Below are 18,108 nucleotides of genomic sequence, written 5' to 3' on the forward strand. Positions count from 1 at the left end.
AATATTATCTAAATCTTTAATTTGTTTTGAAATTCTACCTAATTCTGCTTTAGTTTGTTTTTTAAGTTTAGCTGAATAAGAAATAATCTAACCACGTAAAAGTGCTTTAAATGTATCCCATATAACTAATTTAGACATACCCCCTATATCATTAAAAAGAAAAAATTCTTTTATCTGGGTTTCAATGAAAGTGACAAAGTCAGAGTTTTGCAATAATGTCTGAGACATGCGCCAAGGTGGGCGGGCGGGCAAGAGTGACATCATCAAATTCAAAAGACAAACTCAGAGGCACATGATCAGATATAGCAATAGCGTCATATTCGCAAGTTTTAACACTCGGCAAGAAGCGGGGATCGATTATAATATAATCAATCCTCGAATATTTTTTATAAACGTGTGAGAAGAAAGAATATTCTGTATTATCGCGATGAAGATTCCTCCACAAATCAATCAACCCAAAATCAATCAAAAAGGAATTAATAAATGACGCGGATCGATTTGGAAGTCGAGCTCTTATCAATCATAGGATTTAAACAACAATTAAAATCCCCACCCATTATGAGCAAATATTCATTTAAGTCAGTCTGTAAAGCAAATACCTTTTTAAAAAAAGAAGGATCATCTAAGTTAGGACCATACAAATTAACCAAAACAACTTTTCTATTACAGATTGTTCCTTTAACAATTAAAAATCTACCATTAGAATCTAATTCAATATCCTCTTGAATAAATATATTAGGTTTGATGAAAATAGACACGCCTTTTGTTTTACTCTGAGAAGTAGAGTGGAATTGCAAACCATTCCACCATCTAAAAAATCTATTTTGATCTCCCGCACTGATATGTGTCTCTTGAGCAAAAATTATATCAGGTTGGAATCGGTTAATAATTTTAAAAGTCTTCTTTCGTTTAATAGGATGATTCCAACCACGTACATTCCAATTTATTATATTAATCCGTTTGAACAGCATACTATAATTTCATTCTACTTTATACATGCACAAAGCACATACCAATACAGGATGATCAAAGATGGCGGTGATGAAGAATACAACCAAATAAAAAAATACACATGCTCTGGAACCACCCAATGGGAAAAAACTAACTGTAAACCCACCCACCCACACCCGGGAACCAGAAAAAGGCAAGCGAACTACGATAGAATTCAAAGCTGCTGACTGCTCCGTCTGTGTTTTCTTTCCCTCCCCCCAGTTAGTAAAAAAGTAGAGTGACCTTGTAAAAAAGACAACAAAGTCTCAGCAAAGAAAGGTACTTACATTCCATCGACTAATAAACAAGAAAGAACCAAAATATTGTTACCCCTTAGAGTGAAAAACCAGCACCATCTTTAAGTTTAATATTAATTTCCTAAAAACAAACTTTAAATTCAACTATAAAATGTTATCATAAAACCGAAAAAAATTATTAGTATATTTGATTGGAAACGATGAGTCGACATTGAAACTGAACCTATAAGCATTCTTCAAATCCTTCCCCCTCCTTCTTTGTTCAGTCCTGACGAAGGGTTCCGGCCCAAAACGTCGACTCATCGTTTCCACGGATGCTGCCCGACCTGCTAAGTTCATCGAGCGTGTTGTGAGTGTTGCTTTGATCCCAGCATCTGCAGATTATTTTGTATTAATAGTATATTTGACCCAGCTGAGTTTTCCTGACATGTCTATCCACGGCCTCCTCTACTGTAAAGATGAAGCCACACTCAGGTTGGAGGAACAACACCTTATATTCCGTCTGGGTAGCCTCCAACCTGATGGCATGAACATCGACTTCTCTAACTTCCGCTAATGCCCACCTCCCCCTCGTACCCCTTGCCTTTCTCCCCGGACCTCCTGTCCCATGATCCTCTCATATCCCCTTTGCCCATCACCTGTCCAGTTCTCGGCTCCATCCCTCCCCCTCCTGTCTTCTCCTATCATTTTGGATCTCCCCCTCCCCCTCTCACTTTCAAATCTCTTACTAACTCTTCCTTCAGTTAGTCCTGACGAAGGGTCTCGGCCTGAAACGTCGACTGTACCTCTTCCTAGAGATGCTGCCTGGCTTGCTGCGTTCACCAGCAACTTTGATGTGTATTGCTTGAATTTCCAGCATCTGCAGAATTCCTGTTGTTTGCGTTTTTTAAGAAACAACTAAAATAATGTTATCTCTTAGAGAGAAAAACCAGCGCCATATTTAAGTTTAATATTAATTCCCTAAAAAAGTTTTAAATTCAATTATAAAATGTTATAATAAAACAGAAAAAATATATAAAAAGCCCTATTAGTCGGAAAAAACTACCAATTAGCTACCAAGTATTAAATTAAAGGAACAAATCGCCTTATCTTCTTCCCTCAGTCATAAAATGTCCAGAGATCATTTGAGCAGAGATACTTAAACCATAAATCTTTCCAAAGGAAAAGCAAAATAATATGCAATAAAGAACAACTCTCCATGTTCTTTAATTAGTCTCTCAATGGAATATACAAGTGACCTTCATAAATCTTTATTCCAAAATGCGAATAATATACAAATAGCCAAACAGCCTTTCAGATGGATCATTCAACAGCGGTGTTGGTGACAGTGGCAGGTAAAGCCTGAACGAAATCCAGTGCAGCTTTTGAATCAAAAAAGGTACGAGGAGGAGAATTAGCAGGGAAAATTTTAATTCTTGTCGGATACCTCAAAGATGGGAAAAGATTCTTATCATATGCTTGTTTCATTACTAGGGCAAATTTTGATCTTTGTTCCATTATCTCTCTTGGATAATCTTCGTAGAAGCGGAGCTCAGATTCCATAAATCTCAAAACTCTCTGTTTTCTTGCCCGTTGCATCATTTGATCTAAAATTTTAAAGTGATGAAAGCAAACCAGAACAGATCTTGGTTTACTAGAGTCCTTCGATTTCGAGATAAACGCCCTGTATGCCCTTTCTATAGCAGGCGGCTTTGATAGAATGGTAGGAAATAAAGTGTGGAAAAGCTTACCAAAGTAAGCCATTAGATCTCCATCTTCAGCTCCTTCCTGCAGCCCAACAATTCTTATATTCCTTCATCGAGACCTAGTTTCCAGGTCTATAATCTTATTTTGATATCTTTCCAAACGAGTTGTAGTTTCAGACAACTTTTGCTTAGTTATCTTCAATTCCTCTTCGTGTGAAATAACTTGAGTTTCCAGGTCTTTAAGTTTTCACAGAAATGACTTCATTTCATTACTATCCTTTTCCAGTTGGTCTTTAATTGATCCATTCTGATCCTTAATTGAACTCAGTGTCCGAACGATATCTTCAGCCCACGATGGCATTTCATCAGATCTTTCCTTTTGCACCTTTCCTTTCCCATTACCTTTATCACTAGGTTCAGGTAAATTCTTCCCACTTCTTGTAGGCATAGACATATTGATCACCCTCAAGAATCAACAAGTAAAAATTTAAAATTCAGAGCTTAAACTGGGGAGAAAGAAAGAAAACTAAGAGCAGCAGAAAAATACTGCTACTCCATTGGCAGACAGGGGCGGTCCTCTGTTTCTACTATTTTTAATGTTTCTTAGTTGTACACGTGATTTTTTTGTGTTCTATCGCTGAGCAGCAGTGAACCAACTGATTGGCCGATGAGAGTTCTCTTTGGGAACTAGTTGACTTGATCAGCATTTCTGATCTGGCAATTGTTCACGATTGCACTTAATGAAAAAAAACCTATCACCTTCCAGCAAGCCTCCTTTCCTCATCCCAGCTTTTTAATCTGCCATCTTCCGCTTCCTTCTCAGTTCTGAAGACGGATCTTGGCCCGAAACATCGACTGTTTCTTCATTTCCAGAGAAGGTGCCTGACCTGCTGAGTTCCTCCAGCATTTTGTGCTTGTTGTTTTGGACTCTCTTATGTGTCACATTTGTTATTGTGTTGTTGATCATCAGTTTTGTGGTTGAATAGTTAGAAACCATAGAAAAAACTACAGCACAGAAACAGGCCGTTTGGCCCTTCTTGGCTGTGCCGAACCATTTTCTGCCTAGTCCCACTGACCTGCACACGGACCATATCCCTCCATACACCTCCCATCCATGTATCTGTCCAATTTATTCTTAAATGTTAAAAAAGAACCCGCATTTACCACCTCGTCTGGCAGCTCAATCCATACTCCCACCACTCTCTGTGTGAAGAAGCCCCCCCTAATGTTCCCTTTAAACTTTTCCCCCCTCACCCTTAACCCATGTCCTCTGGTTTTTTTCCCCCCTTGTCTCAGTGGAAAAAGCCTGCTTGCATTCACTCTATCTATATCCATCATAACTTTATATACCTCTATCAAATCTCCCCTCATTCTTCTACGCTCCAGGGAACAAAGTCCTAACCTATTCAGCCTTTCTCTGTAACTGAGTTTCTCAAGTCCCGGCAACATCCTTGTAAACCTTCTCTGCACTCTTTCAACCTTATTTGTATCCTTCCTGTAATTTGGTGAACAAAACTGAACACAATACTCCAGATTCGGCCTCACCAATGCCTTATACAACCTCATCATAACATTGCAACTCTTATACGCAATACTTTGATTAATGAAGGCCAATGTACCAAAAGTTCTCTTTACGACCCTATCTACCTGTGACGCCACTTTTAGGGAATTTTGTATCTGTATTCCCAGATCCCTCTGTTCTACTGCACTCCTCAGTGCCTTACCATTAACCCTGTATGTTCTACCTTGGTTTGTCCTTCCAACGTGCAATACCTCACACTTGTCTGTATTAAACTCCATCTGCCATTTTTCAGCCCATTTTTCCAGCTGGTCCAAGTCCCTCTGCAGGCTCTGAATACCTTCCTCACTGTCTACTACACCTCCAATCTTTGTATCATCAGCAAATTTGCTGATCCAATTTATCACATTATCATCCAGATCATTCATATAGATGACAAATAACAATGGACCCAGCACTGATTCCTGTGGCACACCACTAGTCACAGGCCTCCACTCGGAGAAGCAATTCTCTACTACCACTCTTTGGCTTCTTCCATTGAGCCAATGTCTAATCCAATTTACCACCTCTCCATGTATACCTAGTGACTGAATTTTCCTAACTAACCTCCCACGCGGGACCTTGTCAAAGGCCTTACTGAAGTCCATGTAGACAATATCCACTGCCTTCCCTTCATCCACTTTCCTGGTAACCTCCTCGAAAAACTCCAATAGATTGGTCAAACATGACCTACCACACACAAAGCCATGTTGACTCTCCCTAATAAGTCCCTGTCTATCCAAATGCTTGTAGATTCTGTCTCGTAGTATTCCCTCCAATAACTTACCTACTACCGACGTTAAATTTACTGGCCTATAATTCCCCGGATTACTTTTTGATCCTTTTTTAAACAACAGAACAACATGAGTCACTCTCCAATCCTCCGGCACCTCACTTGTAGACAGCGACATTTAAAATATTTCTGCCAGGGCCCCTGCAATTTCAACACTAGTCTCCTTCAATGTCCAAGGGAACACCCTGTCAGGTCCCGGGGATTTATCCACTTTAATTTTCCTCAAGACAGCAAACACCTCCTCCTTTTCAATCTGTACAGTTTCCATGATCTCACTACTTGTTTCTCTTAATTCCATAGACTTCATGCCAGTTTCCTTAGTAGATACCGATGCAAAAAACCTATTTAAGATCTCCCCCATTTCCTTTGGTTCCGCACATAGCCGACCACTCTGATCTTCAAGAGGACCAATTTTATCCCTTACAATCCTTTTGCTCTTAATATACCTGTAAATGCTCTTTGGATTATCCTTCACTTTGACTGCCAAGGCAACCTCATGTCTTCTTTTATCCCTCCTGATTTCTTTCTTGAGTATTTTCTTGCACTTCTTATACTCCTCAAGCACCTGATTTACTCCCTGTTTCCTATACATGTCATACAACTCCCTCTTCTTCTTTATCAGAGTTGCAATATCCCTTGAGAACCAAGGTTCCTTATTCCTATTCACTTTGCCTTTAATCCTGACAGGAACATACAAACTCTGCACTCTCAAAATTTCCCCTTTGAAGGCTTCCCACCTACCGATCACATCTTTGCCAGAGAACAACCTGTTCCAATCCACCCTTTTTAGATCCTTTCTCATCTCTTCAAATTTGGCCTTCTTCCAGTTCAGAACCTCAACCCTAGGACCAGATCTATCCTTCTCCATGATCAAATTGAAACTAATGGTGTTATGATCACTGGAACCAAAGTGCTCCCCTACACAGACTTCCGTCACTTGCCCTAACTCGTTTCCTAACAGGAGATCAAATATTGCATCCTCTCTAGTAGGTCCCTCTAGTTTGCATTCCAAAAACTTCAATAAAAGTATTAACTGGAGAATTGAAATCATCATACAAAAGCAATCTTGCTTAGTCACATACCACCTTGTTAACACCCTTCGTCAGAAAACTAATGTAGATAAACATAACTTCAAAAACAATTTTATTTAACCTCCTTGAGCTTCTAAACATAGTTCACTAAACCTACTCACATCATCTTTGTCAGTGGAAATGAATAAAAGTCTTCGGGACGTAAAGGGAAGGGTGAAGATGCCAGAGTGAAAAGCTGGGGGGAGGGGAAGATGGATAGCTGGAAGATGACAGCCGGAGCCGGGTTGAGCAAAGGGCTGGAGAGGAAGGAATCTGATAGGAGAAGCGAATGGACCATGGGAGAAAGGGTAGGAGGGGCTCTAAGGGGAGGTGGTAGACAGGTGAGAAGAGTTAAGAGGCCAGAGTAGGGAATAGGGGAGGGGGAGGGATTGAGGTGGTATCCAACTCATCATTCTCCACACCACCCCAGAATTCGCTCGTGCAGTCTGTTGGGTTTTTCTTGTTCTGGAATAATGGGGGATCTCATTGAATATTGAATACCCTATTGAATACCAAAAGGCCTAGATAGAGTAGACACAGAAAGAATAATTCCTATAATGGGGGCGTCTAGGACCAGGAGGCATCAGGATAGCCTCAGAATAGAAGGATATCAATGAAGAGCAATTTCTTTAGCCTGAGAGTGGCGAATCTGTGAAATTCATGGCCGTGGACATCTGTGGAAGCCAAGTTATTGAGTACATTTAAAGCAGATATTGATAGTGTGAGGGGATCCAGGAGTGCCCCTATTAACTGTTTGGAGAGAGACATTTATCATTGATGGTTTGTTTGGAAAGGAGAGAGAGACAGAGTTATTTACCACTGATATGTTGCTTTTGAAGAGAGAGAGAGAGAGACGAAGATTAACGGTTGGACTGTTACTTTAAGGCATTGGAAGTAACTTTGGATTTTTACTGAGTTTGGAGTTGGAGACAGCACCGAGCAGCTCGAAGGTTGCTATGGTGACTGAAGGTGGTGGACACTCGATGTTATGATTTTCAGCAGGTTGTTGATGTTACTTCCAAGGACAGGTTGCCTGCTTGTGTACTCCTTTACAGACAAAGAAAGGAGGGACTCTTTGAATGACAGGTGATACTCAGCCTGGTGGGATAAATAGGAGGTCAGATGATACAGACCTCAGACACATGATCTGGACACTGAATGAGCATTGCTGTGCCCGCAGAGAAAGTGGGTTTTGGAGGATCGATCAGGCGGATTGATCCAAGTTGCTATTCCAGTTTGAGGAGAAGGGGTTGACTGGTGGGGAGTTGTCTATGTGTCCACCCTCTCCTGGGTGATAGCTCCACCACAGAAAACCGGTCCCCCGGTTAAAGTCACAGTCGGTGACTTGTAAAGGATTTCGGAGGACGACGAGAAGATCAACGGCATCAGCTCAGCTGAAGACTCAACTCACTCTCTCTCTCTCTCCATCACTACTCAACTAAATACCACGAACTGAACTGAACTGAACTTTACTCAACATACCTGTTTGATTTATCTGCATTTATATTACTGTATTGTGTAGCTACTAATAAATATTATTAGTTGTTAGCAATACGAGACTCCAAAGTGTTTTCCATCTCTGCTGGTTCTTTATCCCTGTCACAGGGTCCGTTACAATAGTTTCTTGATTAGTAAAATGCTACGGGGAGGAGGCAGAGAATGGGGTTTGAGAGGGGTAATAAATTAGCTACGATGGAATGGCAGAGCAGACGTGTTTGGTTGAACAGCCAAATTCTTCTCCTATCTCTTATGAACTTATATCTTATCAACTCTCCTCAGACTTAACCATTTGCCTGCACATAATGAACAATTTACACTGACCAACTATCCTACCAAATTCTTTGCTTGGATGAATGTGCAAACTCTGCACAGAGAGAACAGAGGTTAGGATTGAACCTGGGTCGCTATAGATGTAAAGTTGTTTGTGTGTCTCTCTATCACTTTGTTCTGTGCAGTATGACGTAACTCCTCAGCCCAGGAGCATGAAGAGCTCAAATGGATTTGTGTCGCATTGAATTGGAGCACAAAAGCCTATGTCCAAGTTGCCCTGTTTACTTACCCAGACTGTTAATGGCTTCAGCCTGTTAACTTGCACAACCAATTCCTCCACAGTGCCTTCATCAGGATATTGTCCAGAAACCTGTAACAAAGTGCATGAGGGCTGTTTAATGCAGGTTACCTATTTAAGGGCCTTTGGTTGCTTGAATCATGTGGGAAATGGCTGATGCAATCTCAATTTACTGAAATTTCGATTTATAGTTTTGTTTTTCATAAATCTGTGGCTGCCTTTGTCAACTAGGTTTGTAACAATGAACTCCAGAAATTCTGAAGATGCTGGAAATGCGGAGTAACACACACAAAATGCTGGAGAAACTCAGCAGGTCAAGTAGCATCTTTGGAGCTGAATAAACAGTTGATGTTTCAGGCAGAGATGCCCTTATATATCCTGATGAACGGTCTTGGCCCAAAACCTCGAACTATTTCTTCCTCTTCGTAGATGCTACCTGAACTGCTGAGCTCCTCCAAAGCTTTGCGTGTGTTATTCGTGTTACAATCTCAAGATGGAATGTGTTCTAATGTGGGATTCTGTCTGATAACTGGAGTTGGATTTCAAAATCTGCATCATGGTTTATTTTGTAAGTTTGTACAGAGGCAAGAAGAATTGTTTAACTTTTGAAGATCCAGTAAGCTGCCTTGATGGAAAATGTACACAGCTGGCTCAGGATAAAGATTTTACTATTTATTTAAAAAGTAATTATAGTGTAATGCCAATATACATAGTTTATTCTAAAAATATGCTTTATTCATTATATATAGTATGTAGTATATATATTATAAATAAGGTATATCATACTTTAAATATATAGTTTCTGGTGTATATAGTGTATATTTTTTATGAAATCAGGATCATGGGTTCAGTGACTGGGAAAAGAAGAGACACACTACTGGTTAGTAAATTAACTATTTATTTGCAGGACAAGACAGAAGCTAAACATACACACATTGGCCCTCTTTACTGCAGCACAGCTCCACTGTTTACCATTTCCGTGGCACTATCGACTACCCGGTCTGCAGCGACTCAGAGAGTGGAAAGAGGCCACATGGTTACTGTGTGCTAGATTTAAACACTACTGGCAACGTGCTGTCATCAGCTAAATGGTAGGTAGTGGGTAGGACTGCAATGCTCATTACATGGGCCAATCCCTGCCTCCCACAGGGGAGTGGCTTTCAATGAGTAGGTAATATCCCACCCCTCGAAAGACACAACATTGTGACACATAGCCCTCAGGCTTGTATAACCCCCTGTGGGGACCCCACAATACTGCACACAAAACATAACTGGGAGCCGCTGCTTTAACTAAATACCCCACCACGGTCGAGGTTAGACTATGATTCTCTGGTGAGCTGTCACTGTCGTGATAGATCCCTTTGACTAGATTACAGTGGCAAATGTCTCTAGTCCTTTCCTCCACTGTGTTCCATTCCTTCTGGCGTTGTAAATCCCACTCAAAGAGGGATACCTGACCTTAACTACTGCTGTCACTCTGCCCCACAGCTATTCCTCACCCCCATGGAAGGTGGGTGACATTCTAAGGGCGTTGTTCATCACATGATGGGACAACACCCTCCCCCACACCACCTCAGGGCACCCATCTCCCTGTTTGATAAGCTCATTCCAGCACTATCTGCACCACAGATCCTCAACAGCCACATTAGCAGAGGATGTGCTATGGATCATGGTGTCATGGTGTCATGGATTCTTGATTACCTGACTGGCAGACCACAGTATGTGTGCTTGCAACACTGTGTGTCCGACAGACTGATCAGCAGCACTGGGGCTCCACAGGGGACTGTCTTGTCTCCCTTTCTCTTCACCATTTACACCTCGGACTTCAACTACTGCACAGAGTCTTGTCATCTTCAGAAGTTTTCTGATGACTCTGTCATAGTTGAAAGTATCAGCAAGGGAGATGAGGCTGAGTACAGGGCTACGGCAGGAAACTTTGTCACATGGTGTGAGCAGAATTATCTGCAGCTTAATGTGAAAAAGACTAAGGAGCTGGTGGTAGACCTGAGGAGAGTTAAGGTTCCGGTGACCACTGTTTCCATCCAGGGGGTCGGTGTGGACATGGTGGAGGATTACAAATACCTGGGGATATGAATTGACAATAAACTGGACTGGTCAAAGAACACTGAGGCTGTCTACAAGAAGGGTCAGAGCCGTCTCTATTTCCTGAGGAGACTGAGGTCCTTTAACATCTGCCGGCCGATGCTGAGGATGTTCTACGAGTCTGTGATGGCCAGTGCTATCATGTTTGCTGTTGTGTGCTGGGGCAGCAGGCTGAGGGTAGCAGACACCAACAGAATCAACAAACTCATTCGTAAGGCCAGTGATGTTGTGGGGATGGAACTGGACTCTCTGATGGTGGTGTCTGAAAAGAGGATGCTGTCCAAGTTGCATGCCATCTTGGACAATGTCTCCCATCCACTACATAATGTACTGGGTGGGCACAGGAGTACGTTCAGCCAGAGACTCATTCCACCGAGATGCAACACAGAGCGTCATAGGAAGTCATTCCTGCCTGTGGCCATCAAACTTTACAACTCCTTTCTTGGAGGGTCAGACACCCTAAGCCAATAGGCTGGTCCTGGACTTATTTCCTGGCATAATTTACATATTACTATTTAACTATTTATGGTTTTATTACTATTTAATTATTTATGGTGCAACTGTAACAAAAACCAATTTCCCCCAGGATCAATAAAGTATAACTATGACTATGACTATGACTATGATTCCGCTGGCTTCTGCCTATACCTGTCTCCCAGCTCTACCAGTTCCTTTGCAGAGAGCTCCCTGATGGTAGTCATTTTGGTGAGGTCCATTGTGCTACCATCACCAGGTCCCTCTGCCCTAACCCGCTGCTCTTCTTCACCTTGTTCCATGGAGTCTGGAGGGACAATGGGCTGGTGGACCCCTTGCCAGTTCTGGGATGGTGTGGCCTCCGGTCTGGCCTGTACTGGTGCAGCCACATAAGGCAAAAGGTGCTCACTTAGAGGGAGAAACCCAAGGCTCTCTTCTAACCTCTCTCCCCATCCTCACTATCTAACCACATGTCCACATTCCCCATCCATGTGTCGAATTCGCCTCCCCACAACATAAGGGATGGACCTGCGGGCGGCCTCTAGCTACCGCACCTTCACTGGCCAACAGGCCACCTCTGTGCTCTTATCCTCTAACTCTAACCCAAATGTGTGCTGACTGGGCAACCTCTCCCGTGGTAACACATCGCTGATTTAGCAACTCCATTCCTTCATTCCTCATACTACCTCTTTCTCCTTCTGTGAAATTGTCTCATGTTGCTGTCTTACTTTGGCTGCCAGCAGCCAGAAGGCACCCGTCTGGTTCCCCTAGCTCTTGGGGAGTCCTACCTTAATATGCACTGACACAATGTGGTGTTCCATTTTCACCCTGCCGAAGTCCAACTTGTCTGACCAGTCTATGGACATCCATAGCCACTGTTGTTGGTCCAACCTAGGACTCGGCACCCCTCGCAAGAGGGGGGTTCTCTCTCTTATTTTTCCTTCTAAAGATATTCAGCTTATGTTCAATCACTGCACCTTGCTTGCAGCTCCAATTGTTGTGTGAAATCGGACTCACAGGTTCAGAAAGTGGGGCAGAAGAGACTCACTACTGATTAGTAGGTTGGCTATTCATTTACGGGACAAAACAGTCACTGAACATTCAGTAAGCCCGTCACGCTGCGCTTGATTACAAATACATATCTAAACTGAGCACCTGAACTGGCAGGACAAGACAGACACTAAACATACTGTTCACGCTGGCAAATACTTATCTAAAGTGTGTGCTGGGCCCTCTTTACTGCAACACACTACACTGTTTACTGTTTCCATGGCGTCCTCACCCTCCTAGTCCATGGCAACCCAGAGAGCGAAAAGTGATGTGTGTTTTAAACTCTACCACCACCATGACAGCATCAACTAAATGGCAATTAGTGAGAGAGGCTGCTCCTTACACAGGCCATTGCTCCTTATACGGGCCAATCCCCACTTCCCATGGGGGAGTGACTTTCAATGAGTGGAGTTAGACACTTACTGCAATAGTATGTAGTGTACAGAACACTCAGTGGTTGTATTTTTGTCTGTTCATGATCTTCTGCTGCTTTAGCCATTCCACTTCAAGGTTTGACATGTTGTGCATTCAGAGATGCTCTTCTGCACACCACTGTTGTACCACATGGTTATTTGAGCTCCGGTCCCCTCTCTGTCAGCTTGAACCAGTCTGGCCATTTTCCTTTGATCTCTGTCATTAACGAAGTGTTTTTGCCCACAGAACTGCCTCTCACTGGATGATTTTTGTTCTTCGCACCATTCTTCATAAACTCGAGATGTGAGGCAGAATCTACAGAAGGAAATAAATGTCAATGTTTCAGTTCCCAAGCCCTTCATCAACTAAATCTTGTTTAATTTCTGTAACTTCTTCTTCATTAGTCTTGATTAGCAACACATTCCAGTGTATTCCGATAAAAACGTGACAAATAAAGTTAGTTTCAATCTCTAGATTACTGTTTGGAATTTCGTTCTTATTTTCAGTCCAGCGAAGGCACATCCTGGATGTCCACAGCTAAGGCCGGAGGTGAGGATCTTGTTGGAGGGAAAAGAACAGGCTGTGCTGGTGTTTTGGGAAACTATCCAGGTAGGAACACAAGGAGCATTTCCTTCATACGTATGTTTTCATGCAACTCGGTTATGTTTACCTTAACACAATCTGATCGTATGTTTTTGTATTCCCAAAATGGTCTGCTGACTAAAATCTATCACCTCAGTTGCCTTGTCTCTGTGAGTGCAGTCTCTTCTTGTTGGCTAGCCAGGTGGCCCAGCTCAATCAGTGTACCCTTTCTCCATTTCTTCCCAGTGGCCACTTTATTCAGAACACCTGCTCGTTAATGCAAATATCTAATCAGCCAATCATGTGGCAGCAACTCAATGTATAAAAGCAGGCAGACATGGTCAAGAGGTTCAGTTGTTGTTCAAACAAAAATAAAAATCAGAATGGTGAAGGAATGTGATGTAAGTGACTTTGATGTTGGTGCCAAATGGGTTTGGTTTGAGTATCTCAGAAACTGCTGACCTCCTGGGATTTTTAAGCACGACGGTCTCTAGAATTGACAGAGAACGGTTCGAAGAACACAAAAACATTCGTTGTGCGGCTCTTCTGTAGACAGAAATGTTGTCTTAATGCGAGAGGTTGGATGAGAATGGCCGCGGTGGTTCAAGCTGACAGAAAGGCGGCAGTAACTCTAATAACCAGGCGTAACTACAGTGCTGTATCGAAGTGCATCTCTGAATTCACGACATGTTGAACCTCGAAGTGGTCAGCAGCAGAAAACCATGAACGTACACTCAGTGGCCTCTTTATTATGTACAGGAGATAGCTAAAAAAGTGGCCACTGTGTATAAATTTATATAGGTACATAACTATGCAGGGAATGGAGGGGATCATGTGCAGGCATACGGGATTATTGAATGAATGAATGGATTGACTTTATTACTTAGATCAGGGATGGCCAACCTAAGGCGCATGTGTCAAAAGTGGCACACTGGATGATTAGAAGGGGCACATTGCACCCCAGTGATAATAATAAAAAAGTAAGCCTACTCATGCAAAAAGTATTAACCAAAAACCGATTTGTAGAAAAAAAATCTATAACAGGAATTCAAGTAGCTTAGAGCTAGAAATGGGTTTTACTGAAAATAAATCTAAAACTCAGCAATTATTTTTAGCGATTTTATTATTTCGTGCACATCTTTTGGTGAATGTTTTCTTCTTTCACATTAATCTGTTTTCAAGTTTAAAAAAATGTTCAGTGAATCAAACTAGGAAAGAAGGACTTTTGTTCTGCACTGGTTCCATAACCGTTCAATACACATTTGATACTTGTTTGATCCTGACGTGCCAGGCGTCTCCACCAGCGGTGCGTCGCAGGTTTTTGCCAGTCGGTTTGCAATTGACACTCGTGCGCTCCGGAGTTGTGCTCTGTTTGTCCTTTGTGAACATTTGCAGTTTTGTCCTGTTTTGAAAATTAAGCCTTGATTTTACATTCAGTTACCCATCACAGTGCAAAAGGAAATGAGCAAAAGAAAAGCAGGAAGTGATAGTAAGCATGAATTCAATGAACGGTGGGAAAACGAGTTTCTTATTTATAGCGGGTCCGTCAGGAAAACCATTGTGCATTGTTTGTGAAAACACTTTCTCACATAATAGAAGACATGATCTTAATAGACGCTATAAAACACAACATTAGACTGAAATAGAAGGAAAACTGAAGCTGGTGCTTGGGTCTGAGTTACGGAAAGAATATGTGATTAAGAAAAAGGAAGAAATCAAAAGAAGACAAAATATATTTGTTAAAAGTCTCATTAAGGTAAGTAATGTTTATCTTGTTTTTATATTAAATCAATATATCATGTAAAAATGCTAAATATGTCTATATTAACATATTTTTACAAGAATTGAATGGAGTACAAGAGTTGTATGGCGCATCTGAACTCGTGCGTGAAAAAATTGATGCGTGGAATGTAAAAGGTTGGCCACCCCTGACCTAGATCCTTCATATGCATGAGCAGTAAAAATCTTACGCTATGTCTCCATCTAAATGTGCAATGTGCAATTTGTAGTAATTTGTAATAAATAGTGGGTACAACAGAACAGTCAATATAACATAGAAATATGATTGTATCAGTGTGAATTAAGCAGTCTGATGGCCTGGTGGAAGAAGCTGGCCCAGAGCCTATAGGCAACACACATCAAAGTTGCTGGTGAACGCAGCAGGCCAGGCAGCATCTCTAGGAAGAGGCACAGTCGACGTTTCAGGCCAAACGTCGACTTAACCACTTCCTAGAGATGCTGCCTGGCCTGCTGCGTTCACCAGCAACTTTGATATGTGTTGCTCGAATTTCCAGTATCTGCAGAATTCCTCTTGTTTCCGGCTTTATAGGTTCTGGCTTTAATGCTGCGAAACCCGTTTCCTGGATAGTAACAGCTGGAACAGTTTGTGGTTGGGGTGACTCTGGTCCCCAATGATCCTTCGGGCCCTTTTTACACACCTGTCTTTGTAAATGTCCTGAATAGTGGGAAATTCACATCTACAGATGGGCTGGGCTGTCTGCACTACTCTCTGCAGAATCCTGTGATTAAGGGAGGTACAGTTCCCATACCAGGCAGTGATGCAGCTAGTCAGGATGCTCTCAATTGTGCCCCTGTAGAAAGTTCTTAGGATCTGGGGGCCCATACCAAACTTCCTCAGCTGTCTGAGGTGTAAGAGGTGCCTTTTTCACCACACAGCCGGTATGTACAGACCATGTGAGATCCTCAGTGATGTTTATGCTGAGGAACTTAAAGCTGTTCACCCTCTCAATCCCAGATCAATTGATGTCAATAGGAGCTAGCCTGTCTCCATTCCTCCTGTAGTCCACAACTAGCTCCTTTGTTTTTGCGACATTAAGGGAGAGGTTGTTTTCTTGACACCACTGTGTCAGGGTGATGACTTCTTCTCTGTAGGCTGCCTCATTATTATTTGAGATTAGGCCAATCAATGCAGTATTGTCAGCAAATATAATTAGCAGATTGGAGCTGTGGGTGGCGACACAGTCATGGGTATACAGAGAGTAAAGGAGGGGGCTTAGAACACAGCCCTGAGGGGCACCTGTGTTGAGGGTCAGAGGGGCAGAGGTGAGGGAGCCCACTCTTACCCCCTTCCGGCGATCTGACAGGAAGTCCAGGATCCAGCTACGCAAGGCAGGGTGAAGGCCGAGGTCTCTGAGCTCCTTGTTGAGCCTGGAGGGAATTATGGTGTTGAATGCTGAACTCCAGTCCAAGAACAGCATTCTCACATGAGCATCCTTCTTCTCGAGATGTTTAAGGACAGTGTGTAGAGCAGTGGCTATTGTGTCATCTGTCGATCGGATGTGTCAGTAGGTGAATTGTAGGGGGTCCAGTGTGGGTGGCAGCAAGTTGCAGATGTAATCCTTGACCAGCCTCTCAAAGCAGTTGCTTATTACTGAGGTGAGTGCAACAGGACACCAGTCGTTCAGACATGTTACTTTGATCTTTTTAGTTTTGGATTAATACCTTGGATTAGTTTTCATTTGGTATCACTTGCAGCACAGATGACATGGAACAGAGGGCCTGGTCCTGTGCTATACCGTTGTGTGTGCTTTGGTAACTGTGGTGTTATGGTAGACCTGAGGCACGATGTCAAGGATGTGATTTTCAACTTCTCCTGAATATTATGTTTCGATCCCTCAGGTGAAAATCCGCCGTCTTGAGCATCTTCTCCACTTGAAAGATGTCCAAATTGATGGTCTTACTCGTTGCCTACAGCAAGCTGAACAGAGATGAAAGGCCTTCGCCCTCTCTTCCACTCCAAGCTTGTCATGACAAACTAGTCAAAGTGTTTCTTTTTTTCAGATATGGTTTAAAAAATTAATAATGAAAATTAAAATGAGTCTCTGATACTTAGCAACTTGTCAGAAATATATAGCAGTCACACACATATAAAAAACAAGAAGTACGGGAGGTATTCAGCACACAAGAGATGCTAGAAACTTTGAGCAACATATGCAAAATGTGGAGGAACCCAGCAGGACAGGCAGCATTTGTGAAAGGGAATAAACAGTCGATGTTTTTCATCAAGACCCTTCATTCGGTCCCAATGAAAGGTTTCAGGCTGAAACATTAACTGTTTATTCCTGTCCATAGATGCTGCCTGTCTTGCTGTGTTCCACCACCACTTTGTGAGTGGAGATATTCAACAGTACAAGCAGCATCTATGGAGGAGAATAAACTATCAACATTTTGGGCCAAGACCCTACATCAGGACTGTTTATTCCTTTTCATAGATACTGCCTGACTTGCAGTACAGGCAGCATCCACGGAGAGAGAAAATATAGGGATAGAATTACAGGATGATAGCTTGTCATTAGAACTGGCTTTTACATGCCAGGTAGGAAGACGAGGTGACTTTTCTCAGGCTTGTGATGGGTCGAGTCTTACTGGAACCACGCAGGAGGCTGAAAGAGAGAGAAGTAAAGGAGGCACAAGACACCACAGATCTCACCTTTCCCTCCTACGAAGCCCATAATCCTCCATTTGTCTTTCATCCATGTGTCTATCTGAGTCATTTAATCTCCCTAATGAATCAGCCTCTACCACCACCCTGAGCAGTGTATTCCACGCACTCACCACTCTCTGTGTAGTAAAGCTTACCTCTAACGTCTCCCTTATACTTCCCTCCACTTACCTTAAAAGAATCGTTCATTATGTGCCATGTTGTATGACATAGGCAATCATTGTCTTTCCACAACCATGGTTGTTCTTGGCAATTTTTTCTGCAGAAGTGGTTTGCCATTGCCTTCTCCTGAGTGGTGTCTTTACAAGACTGGTGACCCCAGCCATTATCAATACTCTTCAGTGATTGTCTGCCTGGCAACAGTGGTCGCATAAGCAGGACTTATGATATACACCAGCTGCTCAAACAACCATCCACCATCTGCTCCCATGACTTCACATGACCCTGATCGGGGGTGAATGCAGGTACCACAACTTGCCCAAAGATGACCTGCAGGCTAGTGGAAGGAAGGAGTACTTGACACCTCCTTTGGCAGAGACGTGCCTCCAACCGATCACCCCACTTAGAAAGATATCCTCTGGAATTAGCCAATGCTGCCCTGG

At 42.5% G+C, this 18,108-nt stretch overlaps 1 protein-coding gene across 2 annotated transcripts; it reads left to right on the forward strand.

The window, feature by feature from the left end:
• The first annotated feature begins 1,509 nt into the window (after window positions 1–1,509).
• Window positions 1,510–16,877, forward strand: LOC134345027 (sperm flagellar protein 1-like). 2 transcript variants are annotated; one of them, XM_063045160.1, is made up of 3 exons: window positions 1,510–1,596; window positions 12,969–13,071; window positions 16,684–16,877. In XM_063045160.1, exons 1-3 carry the CDS (start codon window positions 1,562–1,564, stop codon window positions 16,774–16,776), a joined length of 231 nt encoding a protein of 76 aa, XP_062901230.1. In that variant the 5' UTR covers window positions 1,510–1,561; the 3' UTR covers window positions 16,777–16,877. The 2 variants fall into 2 exon arrangements, 1 of the variants encoding a protein (XP_062901230.1); XR_010017595.1 differs by lacking the exons at window positions 1,510–1,596; window positions 12,969–13,071 and adding an exon at window positions 14,601–14,800.
• The last annotated feature ends 1,231 nt before the right edge of the window (window positions 16,878–18,108 follow it).

This window comes from Mobula hypostoma, chromosome 4, assembly GCF_963921235.1.
Source record: "Mobula hypostoma chromosome 4, sMobHyp1.1, whole genome shotgun sequence".
Taxonomy (NCBI): Eukaryota; Metazoa; Chordata; class Chondrichthyes; order Myliobatiformes; family Myliobatidae; genus Mobula; species Mobula hypostoma.